Here is a 25,170-nt window from a genome sequence, read left to right as displayed (position 1 = left end):
ATCCTTCTGTCAGTCCGTCTGCCACCACCCCAGACTAAGATAGCTCTGTTCGATGGATGGGATGAAATTTTGTAAATACATTCACGGTCCTCAAATGTTGCATCCTGATGACCTTGGTGAACCCCTTCACTTGTTCTCTAGAACCACGGCGAGGTTCACCATTGTAAAGCAAAGTGTCTAATGTCCGCATGTTACCATTGTCATTGGGAACAATTAAGCTCCCCAGCTTTAGCATTTATGTCAAAAGAGTGCTAAAGTACAGCCACACAGAGCTGCTAGCATCACTCTGTCTTGCTAAAGGAGAAAACAGGATGGAGTATATACAGAGACACTGACAATATCTCAAATGACTGTATTTGTACAGCAATTGAAGTTGCAATGAACTTTGATTACAATCCAGGGTTCCTGGAAAAGAGAACTTCATTTTGGCTAGAACCCTTTTCAGCCTTCAGTCTTCTCCTATGCACCTGTCAATCTGAAGGTGTGCACAAGCTGCACTCTGCAGGTTGAGCGCCTGAAAATACCAGGATCTCACTTCCACATATTCCGTCCATGAGGGCATGTTCATGATGTCAGAATGGTGTAAAAAGCCCAAATGAATCCTTGATAATTTGCCTCGTTTGCTTATGTTATGTTTGCCCGTTGGCACTGTTTGTCAGTGTCAAAGGAAGTATCTCTAACAGTCATTTCCTTTGTGAGAAATGCTGGGGGATTCAAGTCGCGCACTCATGCGCCTGCAACTTAATGAATATGTGTTTGAAGTGTCTCAGATACGGAGAACGAAAATAGAGGGAGATAATTAAATGACTCGCACTGTAAAACTCAATTCAGTGCGTGGCCTGCAGCAGAAGGAGAAGAAGAAGAAGCGTGTCTGAACCTCTCAGCTTGTGCCGGAGTGACTTACTGTTGTTTTGTGCTTTATTATTTCAGGTTGGATGTACCACATGGCTCATATTTTTAACCCTCAATGAGCATATCCCACATCTGTCAGGTCAAATTGCGTAGTTTGTGCAGTAGCCGCGGTTTTCAACAGAGAGAATGTAATATATTGAAGCAAATGTTGGAGGAATGAGGAGGAGAAGATTGCTTTTTGACTAATGGTCTCATTTGCATGACAGCTACTGGCAGACTGAATAGAGAATCAGAGCTGCTGGTGCTCCTCCATGAATGCATGTAAATGGGCTTTTCAAAGCGCCCTCATTACCTATGTGAAGAAGGATTTTACTGCATGCGAGTCTCATTTCTCTTTTTCTTTCCTCTTTCTCCTCGCAGGTCAGATCCAAGAAGTGTCCCTGGGCCAAGACGAAGCGGTGGCGCAGGTCGAGGTAACGCCCGAACTCGACCTGGAAGTTGTTCCCGAATCGTCCGGAGACTGGCACAACGTCTTCCACTGACCGACTGCACACCACACGAGTCAAACAGCACTGTACGGTGCACTGAGCACTGATCAGGTTTTGCAACTGAACAGGAAAGCTTTGCCAAACATTTCCTCCTCCCCAGAGGGGTTGTTTGGTTGAAGACATGATAGAGTTGGTCCACGGTACAGTATGTCCAGGGCTTTTACCCTCATCGCAGTCCCCTGCTGTTTATCCGAATTAGCAGTGAAGTATGGGGAGTCTGGTTCCCTGTGATTGGCTTAATGATTTGTATCTGTTCTGCTGCTGTCTGATTGTCATCAATATGATGACCTCCGGAGAGGTTTGGCTCAGTAAACACATGCGTCCCGGGGAATTCTCCAGTCGGGGGAGGCAGTTACCCCTCACGCTGACCCTGTAGGAGAGAGAGGAAAGTGGATTCTGGGAAAAAAAGCCCCCCACAAACGAGCGTCTCGTTTCTTGATTACGGGTCTGCTCACAAGGACGCGCGGCGAGCTGCGACCGACTGTACTGCTGTCACTGCTTCACTAACAGCATGTAACAAAGAAAGCTTTTTTATTGGTTTGTGTGAAACTTGTCACCTTTTGTTTTCTACATATTTATACTGTACATAAATTTCATCTTGAGGTTAAATGTAATTTGCCATTTGTTACATGTCTGCTTCAGTTAGAACAAAGCACCAACACAGTGTCCCAAACCTGTTGGTGATAAGCGGCAGTGAGCCGTGACAACACTGCTGTGGATGTGATGCTGAACGACCTCTTTGACCCATCATGTCAGCGCTGTGTTTCCTCTTGTTGTCATATCATTTACAACCATTTAGAAGCAGCACCGTCATTTCCTTCACTGTAGCCCATTCTGTAAATAGTGTAGTTAGACGGCGTATATTTTCTGATGATTGCCAGAAGATAAATTAGTTGGAATTTGGGTGTATTGTTTCAATTGTTATGAAGCCAATGTACAGATGATAAGCTGTTTTTTTTTCTTTTTTTGCAGCTGTATTTTCTATTGTCCATAATAAATTAAGATTAAAGTAATTTTTCTACTAAACTTAAAATTGCATTTGTTTTGATTGTTTGGAGAACTCGTTATTTTGTCTTGATGATCAAAATTGTTAGCTGTTCCACTGTAAGAGGAAAAACAAAGTGTCTGTGTGCTGGGGAAAAAAAAAAGGTACCATGTATACCTGTTGACCTCTAGTAGCGCTATGAAACGATGTTTTCAGCCCTGCTGTCGGTGTTTTGCTATTTTTTGTAATTTTATAGAGTAAGCAAAGTTGTGTGTCAGCAAGGCCAGGAAGGAAAACACTGCGATCTACAAGGCATGGATGGTTTGTAGTATTTTCGAGGATATGCATGGTGAGTACAGCAATTACACGTTCCTTTATGAGGAATCTCCACAGGATGCCAGTAGAGCCAGGAGGCGATGATTAGCTCAGCTAAACATAAAGACTGGAAGTAAGGGGGAACGGCTAGCTTGACTCTGCACATACCTCGCCATAAAACCACAGTTTGTGAGATGAGGACATGCATTTACATGTTCGAGCGCACAGGATCACTCTGTCTTTCTGAAGGAGAAAACAAGATGGAGTATATACAGAGACGCTGGCAGTATCTTAAATTGGTCCTGGGCTACTGAATTCGTACAGCAAATGAAGTTGTAATTTTGGCTAGAACTCTTGTCAGCCTCCTACACACGTCCATCCAGCGCACAGGCGACAAAAAAATCTCTCATTGACATTTGGTGGTAATGCACAAAGAAGCTCAGCGAGACTGCAAGCTAGAAAGCGTGGAAGTAAACAATCAGCTGTTGGAAAAAAAAACCTTGAAAGTTTGTAAGGCCTTCTAGAGATGCATGGCGAGTAAAGTTAATATGCTCGTGGGTGACAAAACTCCACAGGGCACCTATACAGTCAGGAGGGGATACTTAGCTTAGCACAAAGACTGGAAGTAAGGGGAAACGGCTAGCCTGGCCTTTCATGCTGTCCTTGATTATCATCAATAGAGTCAATGTAATTTGGCTTCAGCCCTCCATGTAAAAACACAGCCTCCCCAGGTATGTTAAAACTTTCCTCAGGTTTCGAAAGACATTTCCCCACCACTTTCTGAAATGACCGATTTTGTCCCCATCACTTTAAAAAAAATGATCATTACTTAAAATGTGCTAGATGCACCATGTTCCCCCCCACTGTAACGATCTACTCTGATCTCATTCCCCCATTAAACTGATTGAAATTGCATATTTTTGAAGACCATTAATGTTTTTTTTCCCCATCTTACCCCTTTTTGCCCTCACCAGCTTTCAACACAAAGCAACAGAGACTGTGAAAACGTTCAAGCTAATTGGCCTCCAACGGTGTCATCGGATATTTCAAAGGGGTTCCCAAATAAACGCTGTTTCCTCACTAGACTGATATGGGGCAACCGAGAAAACAAAAAGGGGCTAAACAGACCAGAGTTTCCAGCTGACGATCGAAGGGGAATGACGTTTGCAATGTGTTATGGACAGATTTAGAAGGAGGGTGTGGGGTCACCAGTGTGCCATTTCCCCCCCCCACCACCACTTTTAAGCCTTCACAAAAAGGGTGTCATCACAACCATGATTGGCTGGGAGGAAAACGCCCCATGCTGCTTCCACTCCTCAATCAACAGTCGGCCTCTCCACCACCAGCCTGCGCGCAGGTGATCTGAATCCCCTGCAATCAGCCACGAGGGGAAATCGGCACAAACAAAGAAAAATAGCAAGTCTCACACAATTGGACCACTACAAGCCTGTTCATTCACTCATGGATTTCTGGGTTTGTATTATCACCTTACTGAAATTATAAATATTAGGCGCCTGGGTCAGAATTTCTCTAAAAAGACATAGTGCCGCTTAAAGTCACTGTTTGAGGCACATAATGTCCCTGCTGGTAAAACAAAACAAAACAAAAAAAAAACCCAGCATAGACCAGCACCAAAACACAACACATATGCTGGTCTTGCTGGTGAGTGGTGGCTGATCCCATTTCATATTTCTATAAATCAACATGCTGTTTGTGATAAGTCTTCAAACTCAAAGAACTGTTACTCACACCTGCCTTGGATCAGATAACCCCCTCTTGTTTATAGTCATTACAGCAAGCTAGGTGTAAGCTAACTGCTCTGGTGTCCCTTCTGGAGGTCTCGCCTTAGTAATGGACACACAGCGGAGTGATTATCTGCTGTGTCTCAATTCAGGGTCTGCATCCTTCCTTCAAAGGACCCAGTCTTTATGGTCTTCGAAGGCGAATCCTTCAGAGAGACTTTGTTAAATGCATCTACCGTTTAAATGGGACAGTCTGGCCTTTGGAGCATTTCCTGGTTGCATCACCAGATGTTTTACCCTGACGTCACGATTTCTGCTGCCCAGGCCCGCGAAAGTGACCATCTATGCCACGCAATGTCACCATTTTCTCTCTTTCTATCTTCTTCTTCGGGCGTGCAAAGAATATCTTGGGATATGTCTACGAAAGGATAGTAGCTGTGCATCCTCCAAAAAGAGGGAAAAGAAGGCTGCATTCAGAGGAGCCTTCGAGTTGGGACAGCCTTCGCGTGGAGTTGGGATGTACTTGGCCTTCTGATGCGGCCTCCGAAGGATGCAGCCCCTGAATTGAGACACAGCTAGTGTCTGAACACTCAGCGAGAAAGTAAGTTTACCTCCCAGAATGTCAGATTTATTTCCCTCACGATCCCTGAGAAGCTGACATTTTCTCTCCTCTCAGCACACATGCCCTCTTTTTCTACCGTCTTCATAACTCATACATGTTGGAAATGTTAAATTTGGTTTCTCCTCGTGTCCGCTCAGAGACAGTGACATATATATATGAATGATGAATGGAGATCTTCTGTGTGTTTCATTCATGTATCTTCAGGGCCACGGTGGGCTTCCACTTGGCCTGAATTGCGCTCCATCCAGCTCCAGTCGTGAGTTGTGGGCTTGAATAGTGATTTACCAAATGAGTCATGAGCTCGTCTGTAATGAAAGGAACTGTGTCAAGCTTTTTTTTTTTTTTTCGCCGCCTGCTTTGATGCAGTGACCTGACCCAGTAACATCACTCCATCCACCTCAGCTTTTTTTTAGTTTTTCTTTATGTCAGGGCATTCGTTGTCGTTGTTGTTGTCATGTCACGCCAAGCAAAAAAACACACACACTTCAGGAGGCTGGGAGTAGAGGTGGTTTTATAATTTTTATTTTTTTTTATTCTCAGTTAAGTGGCTGGTCATTTTTTTTTTTTTATTACACATACAACAATAATGAGGAGGAATCTTTTACATTCATCCAGAGGATCCATTCAGAAAAAGAAAACACTGCACAGCACTCGGGAGGCTCAAGCACGCACAAACAGTGGGAGGGACGAACGCTGACAGGTCACACACGCCTGCTGTTTTGTTTTTTTTTTGAAGACAGATGTTTTTCCGAACAGCACAAAGTGGAAGTGCCGAGCTCTTCTTCGACTGGCCTTTTGTTGTTGTTTTTGTTTTGTTTTGTTTTTTTCAGAAAAAACCTGCACAGAGTTAGTCACAGAGCACCTTTTTGAAATTTCTGTTTGTGTCTTCCAGTTATTGGGGGGGGGGGGCGAAACACAGCACGTTGTTGTTGGTAGTCGGGGAGGAAAAGGCACTTGCGGTTGTGAATTTACAGTATGTGCGTAAGGTAAGAAACGGTGAAGACGAAGAGAGAGGAGACCTAGACTGCGCTGAAGCAGAGAGGAGAGGTCCGAATCTGGCGCTAACGCTGCAGATTCAGAGTCTGGCAGTTTATAAAAGGCGGAAACTACAGAGCACTACAGAGGGATTTAGTTCTACATATGCAGAGGAACGTTAGTGAATGACGTTATCTGAAAAAAGGAAATAACATGTTAGAAAATGACTAATTTATCTGGTTGGTTTTGTTCAGTGACTATTCTCATAAAACTGATTTAGAAGGTTTTAGAAATTAAAAACTGTTTTACCACAAAATCCACAGCCAGCCTTAGGCCCTAATGACGAACACAGATCGACATCACACTCATGACAGGACACTTAACTACGGCGAAGACACGGGGGTTGAATGAAAGTAACCACGTGGCTCTCACAACAATGTTAAATCTATAACAAGACACAACTTAAACACGGAAGAAAGGTCCGAGGGCGACGACGAAGACGAAGTGCGACAAGACAGAAAACCGCTCTCTGCTAAAACAGAAACGACCCGGGGCCTTTTCGTCCAATCATCAAGCGGCAATGACGGTCGAGTCAGTCGGACTCGCAACCGGCCGAAAACCCTCTTCTGCTCCGGGCCTGCTCCGCTTTAGCCGCTCTTTTTTTTGTGTGTGTTAGAGATAACTGTCGAAGACGTCCAGAGAAACCCAAGCACATGTAGGGAGAGCCACGGCGGGGGGTCAGGAGGTCATTCAGGCTGCACATGTGAGCGGCTTCAGGGTCAAAATTCAGCAAACAGTTCACACCGATGATGAGGATGACTGCACAGACTCAGCACAAAGCATGCGGGGGAGGGGGCAACAGATTGTGTCGCTATCTACCAGCCAAAAAGGGGTGGTGGGGTGGTGGGGTGGGGGTTGGTGATGGGGGAGTCGAGGGAGGATTTAGCGCTACATTAGAGTGTTATCAGAGGTGGAGGGGGACGTGTGATTAAGGGGTGACGAGATTTCCTCCTTTTCTTCCTCTTTTTTTTTTTTTTCCCCACTTTAGTCCCGAGTTCTTGAACGTCTGCCCTCGTGCTGTTGGAAGGGGGTTGTAGAAAGGGACCTCAGCGTTTGGCTGGAGAAGCACTCCTGCTTCCCTGCAACACAAGGCCAGACACACGATGAGTACACAGAAGGAGGGGCAGCGCTTTACCTCGCTCAGCACTGAAGGACCACTCTGATGCTGTTGTTGGAGTCCGGCCCGGCCCCACCGGTCATCACACCAAAGTGTGTAAATAACGGGCAATTGCTTACAGGAACGTTTCACACAGAGAAGCCTTTTCTCACAACACATCCTGTGTTGGAAAAAAAAAGAGAAAGGAGAAGTTCACCCAGCAATGAAAATTCAATCACTGGCCGACAAAACATTTCTGGAGCAGCAAAACACTGTTGCAGCTTTCTCCTAAATAGCTGAAATAGATGAACATGGCTCCACACAGCTCGTCAGGCGTCATCCGGTTCTCAGGAAGAGCCCAGATTGATTTGAAAACCCTTCTTAAGCTCATCTGTGGGTTGCGATGAAGATTTTGGCTTTAAAATGGGTTCTTGAGACATGGATTACACTAGACGAGGCGTATGGAGCCATTTTATGTTCATTTCTTTCTGTCTTCCTTTTTTGTGTGTGTTTAGAAAAAAAGTCACTTCAGTTGATTAGGAAAGTACTGCCACACTGTTTTGCTGTGAAGCTCCAGAAATGTTTTGTGGACTGTGAAACTTCACCCCACTTTCCATCAGCATGAGGGTGAGCAGACAATGGCTTAATTTTCCTTTCTGTGTGAACTCTTCCACAGGCCACTGGGGAGAACAGAGAACGTATTTCATCAGTTCAAAGAAGTTACAAACATTTCCTCTGCCAAATAATGAGACCAGGGCTGGACGCTGGAAAGTCAGAGCAGTCCTTTTAATGTGAGAAATAAGCAGGTTAGTATGTCCGTCGGCAATTTTCAGGCCTGCAGTGATGTAAAGTTATGGGAGCCGGTCCAAATAAGAAACAGAAAAGAGGTGAATGAAATATCAGTGATGAAGAAAGAAAAAAATACTCATGTTGAGTCAAAATGACGCGATGCTAATTCAAACTGTTGAGATAATGAGGACAGTGTTTGACTTCTGTAGTCAAACTTCAGAGAAAGACGATTAAAGATGATAAGAAACTTAATCAAGTGTTTCATAAAGTAATTAAGAAGTAATCACAAGGCAATTACTCAAACTAATGAGAGAGCAAGTCAACATTTTAAGCCACTGAATCTTAACATTTTTATTTGCTATGTGTATTTTTCTGTGTTTTATCTTTCTCATGCTTTAGTTCTCTTTTGGCAGAACCTACAGGAACATGTTTATGTCAGAGGGAGCTCCTCTTGTGTTTGACCTCAAGCTAAAGCGAAAAAATAATTTCTTAGGAAAATAGGTTGCATCTCATCCGTTGGCCACAGATTCTGCAGATGTGTTGTCTTTGTGGTTTTCGGGCACTGCATCCTTCCTGAGGCAAAATCTCCCCTTTTTATTTGTTTTTTTTGTCCACGGAGCCTCTGATTAGACATCCCAATTCATCAACACAAAGCCGGCTCCGAGACGGCATTGTACTTTTTCCCACTCTCTCATTCAAATAAAAAAGGAAAGTAGAAAGAGTAGCTGATCTGAAAGGCACAAAGATTATACAAATGAGACAAATCTTTGTGGATCGCTCAGGAAGATAATCCATTTTGTGAGAGGCTTTTTTACTCCTCATGAAACGACTGCGGGGAACCGAGCTTTTGTTCTAATCTCTCCTTGTAGCTATTTCGGATGAAATTCATTATCTGTCATGAGTGAGCAAAACGCAATGTGGCATCTGAAAATGAAAGGCAAGTGAATTAAAACGGAAGAAGTGTCACACATTAATTAAAAGTTAATGTGGCTTTATTGTCATTCCCAATTGAGACAGCGCAGCCTGTTCATGAAAGGGAAGCGGCGGTGCGGTGGCGCTGATCCAACCCTGTTTCATGAAAGACGCGAGGCGAGCATCCCAGAAGTTTAGTCTGTGGGGTTGTTCATCTCTTCGAGATCAGTGACAGTAATTTAGCTACAACAGATGAGGACTCAGCCCTGGGGAAATTTGGATTTAACCAACTCCTCTCAGGTACAGTGAGAGCGGCTGGCTAATTAAAACCTGACACGGAAAGAACTGACGGAGCACGAGAGCCGCCACTCCTTTTTTTTTTTTTTTATGACGCATGGAGACAAACCAACGAATGAGAAGATTCTCTGTGAATTGGGAAGCGGAGGAGCTGTGGATGCGTCATCCAATTGAACGTGGAGTGTGGTGTGTTTTGAATAGTCAGTTTCTATTCGAGCTTCAGCCTGTTAGAGTTACATAAGTGCAGATTTTTTTTTTTTAAAAAGTACTCTAAAGTTTAATTTTCTATCAAAAAACGATTCTAACTCAAATACATTTTCTGTCCAGCAGTCCGTTGTGTCACCGCTGACATGTCCGACTGACTCTGCGCACGCTTTGATTGGCTGACAGGATTGCTCCCAGCTTACCTTTACCGTCTTTTGGTGACGTTTGCCTGGTGACAAACCGTGTTATTCAAACTTGCACCGGACATCTTTTTTTGCTTTGACTTGCCGTTATGAAGTCAGTACTGATTGCGCAGTGTAATGGATGTAGAAATGACATCATCTGCATATAAATTGGTTCTCTGTGAACCTCTCTTTCACTGTGCCACTCCTTCTGCCCTCCTCCGCCTTCTCTTAAATGTAATGGAGGCTAGACAGCAATCAGTTTGTGGCGCTTAAAGTACCAAAAAATGATTTCCAGAAATAATGATCCAGTTACTCGAGGTAATCCGCAGACCTCGTTGTGAGGAGCCTTATGTAGGAACTAATTCCTTTCCTACACTTTATCGCCACGTAGAAGGAAGTGTGCATCTATGGAGGGACAATGCCACTGGACACAAACATTAATGGCGTCCTCCTTGGCTGAGCTGTGACATTAGCTCGCTTAACTAGCTCAGTTTGAGCTCCACAAGCCGAGTGCCATCTAGTTCCATTTAATTTTTGATGGGGGCTGATGTTGCTACAGCCGATTACGCCAAAAATTTCATTAAAACATTATCAAATGGTGGCATTTTCAGCCACTAATGATCAGTTTTCTATTCTGCCAAATTTTTTTGCGCAGTGAGTCCTCCAGGGACCTGAGGGAGACAGTCGTGCCTGGCAACTGATTGCTGAGGTTGCGTAACAATGTTATATCACTGTGCATAAGCGATCGCTCCCTTTCCTGTAAAGTATATGTATGTTAGCTGTAGCCCCACTGGAACCTTTTCAACTGGATCCACCATCTTCAGCATGATTATATCAGCCCTGGCTTAAAGCTCGTAGCATGCACGATGATCAATCTTGTCTCTAAAAGCCTCTTATTATTCTGCTGCTGCTGCTGCAGTGGTAATGAGATTAGGATGTCTTCCAAGCATATCAAACAAATGCGGAATGAGTTAAACTCAAGTATCCCTCCAATCGCGCATCGGTTACTCACTCTGCTGCTGATATCATCACTGGGGCAGAAAGGAACAGGGGCAAGAGAGTGGTTAGGTAAGTGTTCCATTTTACTTTGTGATTTTAACTTCCAGGAAAGGGGAAAGTGGAGGCAAGCTGCCGGGAAATAACTCGCATTTGACAAGCGGTTTCTTACCATTTTGAAGATCCTAGTCAGGGTGCCTTCCCCTGCACCGGCCTTCTTGGCTTTACCGGACTGTGACTTCTGGTCGCCCTGGCAGGGGGAGAACAGAAATCAGTGTGTTAAGACTCTCTGAGACTTTTGTCAAGTGGGTTCAGACATGGTTGACCTTCCTACAGAGAGCCCCAGATCTTTTCAATTTATTGGGGGTGAGCGGAGGGGAAGAGAGGAGAATATAATACTGAAGAACTCCTTCTCTGGGGTGTCTGGGGAGTAAAACAATCGGCGTGCTGGACGACAATCCAAAATATCGGAGGAAGCTAGGTATCGATTACAGTGCAATCCAATTCTGCCCTACTTCTGTTGTATAACTGTGTTCCACTTCTGGCAAGGTACTTTGTGTAAATTATTCATGAGGTGGAAAAGCTACAAAGAAGCAAAGTTCGACAGGAAGAGGAAAAGTTTTCTGGTTGCTTTTTGTAGAAGCTGATACCTGGTACAAAACATGACAGCAGATGCTAATCACTTCTCGACCAGCGCTTCTTAATGACTTTCAGTGAGCTGATTAATTCACTGCCTGATGGTGGGTGAAACGAACCAAATAAATGTAGGTAGCTAATACAGCTCGGAGTCTTTGTCTTTTCACGTGGGAAAAACAGAACTGTTGACGTCTAATCGAGTGTCCATGAAAGTGTACAAAAGTAATTGGTTTTAAGTTTAAATTTCCGAAAAACAGTTAGAGACTGTATGAAAATTAATGAAGAGGTGATGGGGGCTGAACCCAACCCACTCGCCAGAATAAATGCTGGGAATGTACATGTCTATAAACTACAGGTAAGTTGAAACTTTATATCTCTTTTGGTTCAGTTTTCAGGCTGAAAATACCTGGTTTTGTTGCTCAAAGTCTGGTATTTGGCGGCAAATCGACCAGATGTCTCGTCATAAACTAAATGAATTTGTTGCCACAAACATATCTAGAAGCTGTCTCATTAAAAACATCATGCTTTTAAATGTTGAAACACAGTCTCGAACAGTGGTCTCTGGCTTGGCAGCTGTGACAACACTGCTATCTGCTCCTTCATTGCGACACCTGATGTGAAGGTGATATGACATGTATTGTAGGAGCTCATCTAAATTTACACGTACCCATGCAGAAATGCGAAATGTCGTCATTTTATTCTGGTGATTGTTCAAGCTGACATTATGTTTCACACGCATATTATTAATTTGTTCCTGAACCCTCCACTGAATTTTGTCTATTCACCTTAACAACACCATATACAATCCAAAATCATATAAACTGATCCTGAATGACCACATTTCCCCATTGAATTCACGATCAATTCAGACTTAAAGCACACTGAGTCAATGTGACTGTGATTGTGGGCTATATACATAAAAAAAAAAAAATCAGATCTGATCTATTTTATCATAACTCAAAGGTGCAATATCTGAGAATTTAACTCAATAACTCAGCTGCCCCCCTTTCTTAGACATCGCACCTTTAACTTAAAATAGAAATTCAGGTGGAGAAAATGTCAGACCTCCATGTTCCTCCCAAATAATTCATGTAGAGTCCCTGAGGAGAGTTTCCTTTCTCTGAGTCAACTTTTACCCCCGACAACCTCGGCTGCTCCATGATTCAGACACAAGCGCACTCGCACACACACATGCATGAGGAGCTGCAGTGAAGTGCTGATAACATGGCCAGGTGAAGCAGGAGGCAGCCTCACTTCTGCCAGCCACAAAGGAATTTTTAAAAAATGAAACTATGATAATGAAGAGCGGAACAATGCCTGTGTTATCGAGAACGTACAATATATGGACATGACCATATGGAGTCAGGGGGCTACACAAATGGGAATGATGTGCCTGAAAATGGACTTAGGTCTGAAGGAAATGAGGACGTTATCGCTGATGCGTGGACAGATTACAGCGGCTGATGTGGTAGATGGAGACTGAATGAAATCAGAGTCACGGGCGAAGGTCGTTTTAGATGATGACCTCACAGCCCCCCCCCTTCGGTTTGATTAGGCATGATACCTGCGGTCTTCTCAAACCACCTACCAGGCCTATCTTGGCTGCTAGTCCTCTCCACTGGACGTGTAAAGAAACACAGAGACAAGGACAAGACGTAAAGAGGAGCAGGGACAAGTAGAAATGTGTGTCTTACTCGGCGCAAAAGGCAGGACGGGAAGGAGAGGAGGGTCCGTCCAGGGGAGGGAAGTCACAGGGTCACGGGGGAGGAGCAGATGAGGAACAGAGGGGAAGGGAGAAGACATGTGGGGAGGAGGTGGAGAGAGGAGTGAGGCAGATGCTCACACGGGAGAGAGAGCACACATTTAGAATCATTCAGAAGACATACAGCATGTAGAGAAACAACGGATGGAATACACGACAGAGTAACAAAGCTTGAAATGCACTGTGTTCAGAGTTTGTGCCGGGTTTCAGATGAAACGGCCTGCTGTTAACGTCAATTTTCCGGTGATGATGATCATTTGTGCATATTTTCTCTGTTTCTTTCTTTCTTTCTTTCTTTCTTTCTTTCGGGCTGTAAACAGGAGCTCTTTTATCTGATCTGATTCAGATGCAACACTGTGATCAAATTTCAGCGTGCAGCAGGACGCTCAACTGTTGTGATGAATGTGAAATGAGAGTTTCCTGTGATCTGAACCGTGTTACCGTCTGCCCTGATGAAAGAATGCAATGTTTTCATTTCTACAAATATGCCGTGTTAAGTCTCATATCTCATGCTAAGAGATTGTGTTTAACGATAACACTGAACCCTGACTGTCTCTCCTCATCGGTTTTTGATTGTGTTTACTGTCAAAAAACTATAATAATGGTACTGATGATGTTTGATGGCAATGATGATTTTGTAGGTCCCGCTGTTTTTGTATTGCGAGAGGCAGCGATAGATAAAAGCAGACTCACCCTGGATTTAGGAGGGGCAGGGGACACCTGAAGAGGAATTAATCACAGAGAGGAAAGAGTTTGGCCAGAGTCAGACATGAGAAGGTCACAGAAGAGGAGAGAGACAAACATGGAGGGGACACTGGTAGTGACGGGGATGCTGGAAACACTGCAGGCTCAGACACTATTCCTATTCATAGGCACGGCGAGTGCGTCAAATGTTATTCATATTACTCACGATAGTGCGGAAGAAATGGACCACAGCGTTTTCTGCTCCACGCTTACGTGGGGAAGTGGCAGAGGCTTTCTGAGGGCCTGGAGAGAGAGCGCCCCGGAAAGATCCCTGCAGGGGGAAGACAGGAAGGAAAGGAAAGGAAAGGAAAGGAAAGGAAAGGAAAGGAAAGGAAAGGAACAATAGACCTACATGTTATTTCCAAAAGTTTAGGATGTAGGTTAAGATGGTGATATACAGTTTCAGGGATTTTCAAAATATTTTTTTAACAATAAATGTAAAAAATGATATTAATAGTTATAATAATAGTTATATACAGCTCTGTTGAAGTAAGGTGATGAAGAAGACAGTGCTAACAGGCACGAATGAATACGACACACATTTGAGTGGGTTGTCCTGGTGATGCGTGTACTTACCTTTTAAAAAAAGGGAAAACAGCAATATTACACAAATGATTCACCTTTTAGTGGAACTGTTGACATTTTACAAAACCACTCGTGCTGGGTAAACGGGGTTACTCACCTGTGAAATATCCAATAATCCATCTTGACCTAACTTTTGAATGGATCTGTAGGTTACACAACAACCCTATTATACAGCATATAAAGCAGCTGGGCGGTCTATTCATCAAGACACAGCGTCGGATCAGATGATTATCTAACATGGTGATTACGTTATGCTGCCAAGTGCGGATCTTTTACACATGAGAGGGACGCGTTTACTATGTGATACATGTGAGGATGCTTTTGGATAGGATAAAGACTGAGTGGTAGTGGGCTACGTGTGGCGGATAACGGTGAAGACAATAATTACGTAATGCTGTGACCCTACCCACTCAATGAAATCACAAAAGACAGTTAGGCAATGCTGCTTTCGTGGATGCATTTGATGTTGTTTCCTGCTCTGTCTGGGCCTCTACTGGCTGGGAGTGTGCCTATGTTCCCACATATCTAAGATTTTTTTTTTCTCCAAAATTCAGCCCTATGTTCCCTCATTTCCTTGGGGCTTAAGGTTAGCCTAACCCTAACCCTTAAATTGAAGGGAAATGTAGACCTAATTTTGAAAATGTCCTAGAAATGTGGGAACATAGGGCTGATCTCGTTTTTCCAATGAAAAATGGGAGCTTTCACCAGGAGTGTGTTCTTTACTGAAGACAGTTACTCTGCTGTAATAAGTGTTTTATCCTTAAAAACTGTACACATAGAGTCAGAAGTGACTGCTGAGAGGCAGCAACCCTGATATGAATATATTTCAATCAGTCCTGCTAACTTCAGCCTCACATTGCAGACGACTCCCACCTCGTCCACCCTTATCCCAAACTGACAAACACCTTCGGCCATGAGGTGCTTAAAACATATTAAAATGGGACAAACGAGTGCCTGAGGATGCCAGTGTGTTCCTGTCCATTGGCTAGGTCTGAACAAGAAGAGTAATCGTCCTCCCAAAGTGCAAATCGATGCAGCTGAGATCTTCGAAGCCCGACTTCACAAAGAGCAAGTCAGCGTGAGTGCTTAACAGGTCGATGGGCTCTGACTTTCAGGCCCCGCTGCATTAGAGGAACTCCTCTATCAACACACACAAACAGCAGAGACACACCGGAGGGGAAAGGTATGATTCCTCTAATAACGATATGCCATCAGCAACCTGCAGCCCACAGGAGAGCAAACTCATTTCCACCCACTCGGTACGCGCAGTCTGTTCTGTTAATGTTACCGCATTCATCCCTCTCTCTGACCCTGTTAAAGTAACCGGAAAACATACGTGTGTTTATATGTGTGTGTGTGTGTGTGTCAGATGATGACTCACATCCATTACCTCACATCAAAGAAGCTCAAGGCAACCAACAAGGGGGGGGGGGGGACTTTCACCGCCAAGGCCATTTACGCAACGTGATGGACACGCGGCGTGAGATTAGACGTCACTTCCATCATCTTTCATGTTTTTTTTTTTTTTTGTGTGTTTTTTTGTTTGTTTGTTTTATGAAAATGGACCAAAAAAAACCAAAAAGGGAAGGTTCCCACCCTGGAGCACGTTCCGCTCGAATGGATATCCAGACAGACAGTCATGGGCTTACATAAAGAGAACTTTGTTTCCATTTAGAAACATTCACAGTGTGTGTAGGAAAAACTCCTCTCTGAATAGATGTAAATCCTAAAGCCTTCCTGTCATTGCTGACCCCCCTAATGATGCCCCCTTGTGTGAGCGCATGTCTTCCCTTGTGTCCGTCTCTGTCCAGATGTAGATTATGGGAAACGGAGGCAGAAATGAAAGGGAGGGGAGAAAACAGAGCGATCTCGGCGACCACTGCTGGGTCTTTGTTCAGGGTAAGGAGGGGAGAATTAAAAAAAAACAAAAAAAACGGAGAGACGTGAGAGGAAATAAGAGATCAAATAATGCTGCACGAATTCTGCTGGTACAGTCTCAATTTCAGTTGTCCCTTTGATGTGAGACGCTCCCACATCTCATTTTCCTTTTCTGCTTTGTAACACGTTTTCTGCCTGTATTATTATCATTTTTTTTAAAACTTTTTTTTCTTCTAAATCATAAAAAAGAAGTGCAAGATGGCATTGAATTACTTCAGCTGTACTGCAAGCGTCAAGTGAATGTTACACTTATTTAAAGGAGGAGGAAAAAACAACATGTAAATTGGGTATCCATTAGCTTCTTGGCACGCTGCTAAAGATGATAGAGACTTTTAAAATCTCAAGCGGGGAAGCTGAGGCACTCTGCCGAGACTAAATGGTCTTATAATGGATTTAAGTCGCTAAACTACAAAAAGAAAGGGCTCATTTCCATCCCCCTGTAACACACACACACACACAATTTGTGTGCATTTTGTATAGACTGCTATTCACTATGCTATTGTGACCTTTCCTTGGGATTTCTGAGCTTTCTGTGCTTGGTGTTGTTTTTTTTTTTTCCTTTTCAGTTTATCATTTTGACAAGAAACATAAATTGCAGTGGTGAAAAGCAGTTAGTTAAGTCTGTGACATTACAAATGGGCATTTAAATGTCTTCTAAAGAGTAGTTCAGTATTCACGGAGATGAGTTGAGCCTACCTTCTTTTGCAGTGACTTGGACAAGGTTAGGCGAAGGTTAGCTTAGCTTAGCATAGAACAAAGACCAGCCAACGGGGCTAAACAGCTAACATGGCTCTCGTAACTGTGGTGACCTGAGCTGGATACTAATGCTAGCTTGGCGAATTGCTTACAATGATGATGCAGGTAGGCTATATGCTAATGTTTTGGGAGAGTAATGTTCAGGTAGGCTGCTATGTTAATGATGTTAGCATGTTAACATTTACGAATAAGCACTTAACATAAAGCACAGCTAACACTGACAGGGTGGTCGTTAGTTTTACAGGTATTTGAATGTAAACTTAAGTGCTGGACAAACTGAAGTGATTACATTTCATCCTGTGGTCAACATGGATGTACCAAATTAAAAGATGATCCATCCAAAAGTTTATGAGACATTTTACTCAAAATTAGAAATGCTGTTCCAATAGTCTAAGAAATTAGGATTTGTTAAATGTACATTAAGTAGGCCTACAAAATGTTGTGCCATTTCAATCCCTGTAGCTTGCTAAAAGTCAGGCTACCATGAACACTATATATATGTCTTTTTTTTTAAATGAAACTTGCTGATTAGTGAGTGAGGCTAGCTGTTTCCCTGTTTCCTGCCTTAACGTTAAGCTGAGCTAAGCTAATCATCACACGCCTAGTTCTCAGTAAGAAAAAGAAAAATTGTTTTTTTTTTTTTTTCAAAAATGTCAAACTATCCCTTTCAGTTTCTAAAGCCCGAGACAGTTAGCCAAGCAGGTCTCAGACGTTTCTGCTGTCACGCATACATAATAGAAGTTGAGGCTGAGGACAGTGAGACATCTGGATTCAGGACACTGAATGAGCGCCGACATATTCTCGCCCACTTTATCCCAAAGTGCAGGTTAATGATCACATCTGTCTACTCTGAGGTTAGAGGTCACAGCCCGATCAGGAACCCGCTTCATTATACATGATGTTTAATAATTAATCCTGAGCTGAGGGGGAAGATAATCTTCATCGTTATCTTCACAGATCAACATCAGAGAAAATACTTTAGCTCCCACTCCACACTCGAACTGCGTAGAGATATCCTGTTACGGCACAGATCCGTTCAGTAACTTCTTCTGCAAGTAGCCCGTCTGCCCTTTATTGTTAGACTGTGCACCCTCGCTCGAACAGTGGACCTGTTTTTGTACTTCTACTCCTTTAGATTCATTAGTAGGAGGAGAGCAGGGCCAATTGATTGGGCTGACAAACACATCAGTTTGTCTGCGCGGTGGAGATACACAAACGTGGCAGCTGCAGCTCGCTGTTCCGCCTCGGAAGGAAATCCGGTCGTTCGCCTCGCACCAAATAATAAAGGAGGCAAATTGAGCAATTATCTGTGCCGTCGGATAGAACTGATGAGGGAGAAAAAAACAGGACAACCTAATTTTCTTAGGGACCGTATGTATATTACTAGAGGGCGTATTTTTCTTTTTTCAGAAGGGTAGTCATTTTACCCAGCACGTGAATATTTAAGCATTTAACATGTTTAAAAGAAGATGATTGCTGGAAAGTGGCCAAGTGAGACTAGTTTCACTGAACAAAGACTAATTTTCTTGTGAGTCCGTCTTTACAGGAAACTATTCCAACTTGTAGACTGATCCATTTATAGTAAATTCTGTATAGTACAGTGGAGTGTGAAACATAATGACGGTGACCACCATTGTAGTCCATTTCTCGCATAATAAGCTTTTTACATCTGCCGATTGCATTTGTGCTTCACATATCGTCCGTGGTTTCATTTGTGAAGATTAACAAAACGTCTGAGATGCTTAAACATTAGGTACATTTCTTTAATTCTTTAAGTCAGAGGCTACAGACAGACCTGCTGTCCGTGCTGTTCAGTAGTATTGAAATCAACGTATGTCTATCCTAATTCCTAGAACGTGTTTTTTTTTTTTGCTTTAAATTGTGGGGTTATTTCCTGCGGCAGGGTACCTGACTGTACTTGCTTTTTCGTCCATGTAAGTGAAGGATGAAAGCATTTCGACACCTTAAATGGAAAATCAAAATGAGCCTGTGCCGACTGAATTTCTCAAATGAACCCTGTTGCCTTTTGTGTTTTTTTTTCGTAGTAATCCCGAGCATGCTGCTGTTCACGCGAATATAAGTCTCCAGGCGGGCGTTAAATGACTCAAATGTGGCAACACTTCTCCTCCGATCTGCTCCAAATTAATGAATTTCAATTCGCGCCCGCCTCCAGTAAAAACCAGAACAAATTAGCTTGTGGCAAACTGTGAGTGAAAGACTGAAGGGTGTTTTGTTTTCTCGTCCTGCATTTTCATCTTTAGGCTCAGACAAACAAAGTCAAGCCAGTCATCCATTACTCAGGCCTATCAGAGTGGAGATAAACAGTAGCTGTGCTTTCAATTAAGCCTTCTCTGATAGCTCTTTTTGTTTAGCAGTGCTTTGTGTGATTGCCTGAACTCTAGAATATATTCATTTGTCTTTAAGACTGTAATCTTAAAGGCTGACACTGTAGACAAACCCCGGGACAACTGAATAAATGGTGGAAGTTTTTATGCCTTGTTTCTCTTTGTTGCTTAAGGCTAAACAAAAAGAAATTGAAGTAACCATCTGTTAGCACAGCAGTTAAAACACTTCATCACACTTTTACAACACAAGAAAAAAAACCCAAATGGCAGACACTGAGCCAGACACGAATTAAAACAAAACAAAGAGAGCGCTGAGGGTGTTGTTAAAGAGTTTTAATCAAGCAGTAATCACAAAAAAATAAAGAGCTGAGAACAGGATCAGGTTAGGAACAGGTCAACGGTCACAGCACTTCACAACAGATACAAACGCTGACAAGTATCCACTGCAAAGTTTTTTTTGAAGGCGTTACAGATCAGGGATCGGCACAGATCCACTGCTGGTTCAGACAAACTCTCCGACCGGGTTAAAGACACGTGAACCTGAGGTGAGCAAACGGATGTGAGGGGGGGCCGCCGACACCCCCCTCGTCATCCAAGACACTGGGGTTAGAGTACAGTATCACACAAGTTTTGGTTCCGACTGTGAGCTGTTTTACTAAAGCCTGATTCTTATATATACAGTAATGAATTACATGACTGATTCAAGAAATTAATATGCAAATTAACACTTAAATATATCCCACATTTCTGCTTGAATAGCAAATGTCCATTACTGTAATTTGAAATGATCAAAAACGTGTTAGTATTCAAATGCAGATTTCCTGCAGATGTTTTCATGTCCTGAGACTTGACTTCCTCATTTTTGGCTTTATCTCACAACTTATAAAGCATCTGATGTGTACTGTCTTAAAGGGAAATTCTGATATTTTTAAACCAGGACCCTGTCTTTAAATGTTTTGATGTGCACATGATTTATACTTACCACAAGTTTTGGATTTGGTCCAGTAGATCGCCTCAGCTGGCAGCTGAATTGCTGCAATGTGATCCTTCAGGGCGACTGCGACTGTCAAAGTTACGTCCACTCAGAGTGCTTGTTTCTGCCCCTAACAGGTTGAGGCTGTAATTCTAGGTGTCTGTCAACAGAAGCAATAGACCTTTTTTGGTCAATGATAAGATCCTTTCTGTGACCAGAGACACAAGTGTTGCTCATGAAGAAGTCATGCTCCGAAATCTCACATGAGGGAAGTTGCTACTGGAAGATGATGGTTGAAAGAGTTGGAGTTTGGAGTTTACCAGCTTGATTCATTTCCAAGACGTCGCTGACTTAATTGACTGATTAGATGAAGCAACAACTGTAACGACTCCCCTCACAAGACTTCAGAGCAATACTTTTCCTTTAACAGCAGTGTTTCTGGTTACAAAAGGGATCTTATTATTTACCAAAAAATGTCTGTCTCCATAAGAATCATTTACAAAATTTTTGTCAGACACGTAGAATAACAAGCTCAGCCTGTTAATGTCAGAAGCAAGCAGTGGATGTCACTTTGACAGTCAAAGTTGCCCTGAAGGATTAAATCACAGCTGTTGAGGCTGTTTTGCAGCTGCTAGCTGAGGCAATCTACTGGACCAATTACAAAGCATTCCAAACCAAGTATGAAGCATTTACACACAAAATATGTCCGAATAGGGACCAGGTTTAAGACTGCATGAATTCCCCTTTAATATTTTCCAAAATGCCCAGACTCGGGCTCAGATTATGCAAATAAATCGGACAGAGGACATAAAAAGCACAAGGGATCACTTTGCAAAAAGCTCCACACCTGCCAAATATTAAAACCATTCTCAAACAAGCATGCATTCTCAAGATCCAACAAAGAACAGTGACACTTAATACTGCAGCCTTGAAGTAAAAGTATGCATTAAGAACATCTGAGAGGAGCACACAGACAGGCAGAGTAGATCAGAGATCAGGCTAAAAAAAACATCTGTCTTCATGATGAGTTCTGGCTGGAAAAAAGTAAATGTTTGCAGCAGGAAGTTAGTGCAGGCAGGGTTTTTTTTTTCTTTTTGCAAGAGGCAACCGAGGTGGGGCGAACCTGTCTGTCATTCACTTGAGGTGTGAACGCTCATCATTAGAAGGCAAACCCTTGGTGAATACATAAATATATTTTTCTACAACTTTGTCTGAGTAAACTTGTCATCATCACGGAGAGAAATGGAAAAAATGGGTCACTAGGCCTAAATGTTGAATGAAAGCTTCACAAGTTGTTCTGTTGACATTTTTCCCTGAATGTTTCAACATTTTACAAAAGTAAAACAATATCTTATCAGTAGAGCAGGGCAAAGAAAAGCTTTGTAGCATACAGTTAAAATAAAATAAGTTTAATCCTAAACATCTTTTCAAAATGGACATAAGGCTTGGGGGAAATGCATATTTTCATGCTTTGGAGTGATTTCTTTGCAGTTACTTCGCTGAAGCGCTCTGCTTGGCGCTCTGCACCGTTAGCTGGGCAGAGAAAAAAAAAAGCTTATATAGAATTTATTTGTCCACAAGATTAAATTCCGTGCAGCACAGCTCTCCTTTGAAACTAATATCAGCAATGTCCTCAGAGATTACTAGAAATGAGCAAACATGGCTCATGATGGAACATACAGAGCAACAGTTCCATTTCTTCTTCCTGAAAGCACTTATAAGAGGCTTTGGGATTCAGCGTGTTGCAGCAGTGTTATCAGGATAACCAGGACTTTGCTGTGAAATCTGTATTTTACACCATTTTCGGTGCTGAAGCTATTATATTCCATTTCATCCCCACCTCCAGAGGGCATCGGTGAGTGCTTGACCAATGGGCCAACAGAGCCACAATCTGGTTCTTAATGGCCGATGCAGCAGTGCCAAGAAGCCCATCAGCACTGTCTAGAGTGATGGACAAACTGGTGCCAGGCGTGCAGCAGAAATGGACACTTAACCGACAAAAAATCTTGTGTTTTTTTTCCAAGTGGGCCTTATCAGGAAGGTTTTTATACTTAGGTTATCTTGACAACACTAGAGTACAAAGTTTTTAATAGCATTGCAGGCTCTAATGCCCCATAATCACTTGCCTGCAAAGATAAGCCTGTTCTTACTTAATAGGATGCAGATGCTTGTATATATTTCCAAACAGGCAGTGATAATACTTCTCCTACTCTAATATTATGTCGTTATATACTAATATACATCTTATATCTCTTTGATCATTTGTAGCATAATGTGATTATTATCTTTGAAAGTGACTTAGCAGACTGCAAGACCGTGCAAACAGTAGTGAAGTTTCTTCATCACAGATGTTTAAAGATCACCCTAGAGAGCAGAGTAACTAATGCAAAATCATGAACCAGTATCACAGCTAAATGACACAGGCGTGGATCTCCTGTCTCTCACATCATCATTTAGAGACGTACCTGAACTGAAACACGGCTGTTCTCAACTCCAGTTTGACAAATGTTCCGATAAACAAACTGCATAACGGCGGCAACGAGAGAACAATTCCACCAAAATCACGTCTACAACGGATATAATACATTTAACTGAAGAGAGAGATGCTACTAATGTCAGTACCATTCAAATGAAAGAAAACCAGAATATAGAGATTCATCCTTAAATGATTCAAAATCACAGCCTCTGTGTAATAAAATATTTCAAATAAAACAAACCCCACCCGAAGTCGTTACCCAGCCACGATTCATGAGCCAGTTAATGTGAATCAAAGGACAGACTTGGGCACACCAGTAAAAACAACAGTAAAACCAACACAAACCTATATGACAAATATGTTGCAACAAATTCTTACAAGATCTGTTAAAGAATCAGAAGTAAAAAGTGGATCTGGGAGTGAATCAGCAGAATGAACTGAGATCAACTCTCCCTGCTTCCTCACCTTGCTCTTCCTCTTCTTGTCCCCACCAAAGAAGTTTCCAATCTGATCCAGGAGGCCGGGAGCCTTCTTCCTCCGGCCCAGCCCGAAGGCGGCCTGTGCAGAGCTGCTTGCGGATGCCATGGTTGTACTAGTTGGTTGGTAGTATGTTTGTATTTGTCAAATGTGGGGTTCTTTTCGCTCTCTTAAATGAGAGACCGATAGAAAGAGGAGGGAAAAGAGAAAAGAGAGGGAGGGAGGGAAAAAAAAGCAAGCCTATTCTAAGTCCTGTTCGGGGCTCTCCGACCCACACTCTGAAGCCGCTCCGCTGTGCTCCTGGATGGTCTGCAGCTCGTCCGATTCGGAGGGTCGGTCTTTGAAGGTGTTGTCCTCTCGGCCCGGGGCATCTCGGGAGAAGAGGCGGACCAGGTGGGGGCGTGGTGTGGCGGCGTCAGGGTCAGCTGTGCTGGCGGGGGTCCAGGGCTGGTGGGGGCCCTCAGCGCCCGTGGAGTCAGTCACCGCCGGCATCTCCGAGATGCAGCCATTGTTCTGGTTAGCATCTGCCTCACCCAGGCCTGCGCAGAAACAACAAGGGTCATCTATGGGGTTGGGCCTGCATGGCACACAACAAGCCACAGCAGCACAATGGGCCCTTTTGAGAGGACCGTGCCCTTCCTGCTGCAGCAGAGACCAGCAGCGCTAAAGCTTCACATCTGAACTTGAATGAACCTTACCTGCTGAAAAAGGAAATGATAAGAGTTTGAGAGTAAAGATGTGGGCAACTCAAAAGTCTTAACTTGATTCCTAATTATTGTTTTGGTCAGTGACACCACCATCTATATTCTTTTGAGTTAAAACAGTGTAGTAACAGGTATTCTAACATTCCACACCTACATTTGATGAGAAAAGAGTGCATTAAAGAACCGGAGTTCCCACATCCTCTGTCATTTACACATTCTACAAAACACTTTTTATTAAGTTAAGGCAGGATGGTTATGAAAAAATGTAGATGTGCTTCAAGAAGGAAAACTATTTTTTGAGGAAAGTTGGGAGAGAAGGCAGAATATTTTGACAGTTCCAGCAGCACAATAACCAGTAATTTTGTAATGAAGTGAAATGTTTAACCACCGCTACTGTACTTGGCACTTTGTGTGCATAACACATATAAAAAATAAATTAATTAATCAAAGCCATTATCTTAACCATCAAATTAAAGGGCTTTAAAAGGCCTTTCCAACTCCATTTTCATCAAGTTCAAGGACCTGGTTTGAAACACGGATCAAGGTTGATTGCTGTAACAACGCTCCGAATTTAAGCGAGAGTCAGCAGGCTGATATTAACAAGAGAGCAAGCTTTAAACACTTCTCACTGTGCTGTTACACTGATGGCAGAAAACTACTCGAGACACACATGGTGACAGCAGAATCTGGCCTATTTACTTGAGTTAATTCAAAGAAACGAAACAATCAAAACATCGTCAGTTTCCGTTCTTGCACATAATATGTAAATTCAAGCTCATTAATTGACCAATAACTATTTATGCCTGTTTTCAAAAACTTTCAAGGCCATGATTTTATCCCACCTCAGTTTCACTTAAAACTCTCATGCATGAGAACTCTGCACAAAAGAAGCAACTTATTAATAACCACCATGACTAAATGATACATTTATAGTTCATTAATAGTTTTGAGTTAAACAATGAAATGCTTTATCACCATTTGTGAAGCAAATGTTTCTAGTAAAGATGTTAATAAAACAACTGCTTAAAACATGTTTATAATGCATTTCAGTCTTTGTGACCAATGAAATAACTATTAACCAATGTTTTATTAATGTTTAATGAACCACTTCTTCATGAGGGTTATTATTAAGTGTTACCGGAGCTTCTTAAAAATGACACTACAATAAATGAAAATCTGTCATTTTAAGGCTGCAC

General features: G+C 42.7%; 3 protein-coding genes across 7 annotated transcripts in view; 1 reads left to right on the top strand and 2 right to left on the bottom strand.

Moving 5' to 3' along the window:
* LOC119005654 (zinc finger protein 236-like) overlaps nucleotides 1-2,427 on the top strand; it is a 58,174-nt gene extending 55,747 nt beyond the window's left edge. The window contains exon 32 of the mRNA XM_037073474.1: nucleotides 1,273-2,427. Within this exon, the coding sequence (XP_036929369.1) occupies nucleotides 1,273-1,394 (122 nt within the window). The 3' untranslated portion in view covers nucleotides 1,395-2,427. The remainder of the gene's footprint in view (nucleotides 1-1,272) is intronic.
* Nucleotides 2,428-5,563: 3,136 nt separating this feature from the next.
* Nucleotides 5,564-23,517, bottom strand: LOC119005776 (myelin basic protein-like). 5 transcript variants are annotated; one of them, XM_037073693.1, is made up of 7 exons: nucleotides 23,259-23,517; nucleotides 13,887-13,991; nucleotides 13,670-13,696; nucleotides 12,803-12,832; nucleotides 10,751-10,828; nucleotides 10,595-10,613; nucleotides 5,564-7,178 (listed from the first exon to the last, which is right to left on the bottom strand). In XM_037073693.1, exons 1-6 carry the CDS (start codon nucleotides 23,376-23,378, stop codon nucleotides 10,611-10,613), a joined length of 363 nt encoding a protein of 120 aa, XP_036929588.1. In that variant the 5' UTR covers nucleotides 23,379-23,517; the 3' UTR covers nucleotides 5,564-7,178; nucleotides 10,595-10,610. The 5 variants fall into 5 exon arrangements, with proteins under 5 accessions (XP_036929588.1, XP_036929587.1, XP_036929591.1 ...); XM_037073692.1 differs by lacking the exon at nucleotides 10,595-10,613; XM_037073696.1 differs by lacking the exon at nucleotides 12,803-12,832 and having other exon boundaries at nucleotides 10,751-10,819.
* LOC119005693 overlaps nucleotides 19,663-25,170 on the bottom strand; it is an 80,380-nt gene continuing 74,872 nt past the window's right edge. Inside the window, exon 5 of the mRNA XM_037073554.1 lies at nucleotides 19,663-23,809. Within this exon, the coding sequence (XP_036929449.1) occupies nucleotides 23,511-23,809 (299 nt within the window). The 3' untranslated portion in view covers nucleotides 19,663-23,510. The remainder of the gene's footprint in view (nucleotides 23,810-25,170) is intronic.

Source organism: Acanthopagrus latus, chromosome 17 (genome assembly GCF_904848185.1).
Source record: "Acanthopagrus latus isolate v.2019 chromosome 17, fAcaLat1.1, whole genome shotgun sequence".
NCBI lineage: Eukaryota > Metazoa > Chordata > Actinopteri > Spariformes > Sparidae > Acanthopagrus > Acanthopagrus latus.
The sequence above is the reverse complement of the archived record's forward strand: the minus strand, read 5'-3'. Positions and strand labels throughout refer to the sequence as shown.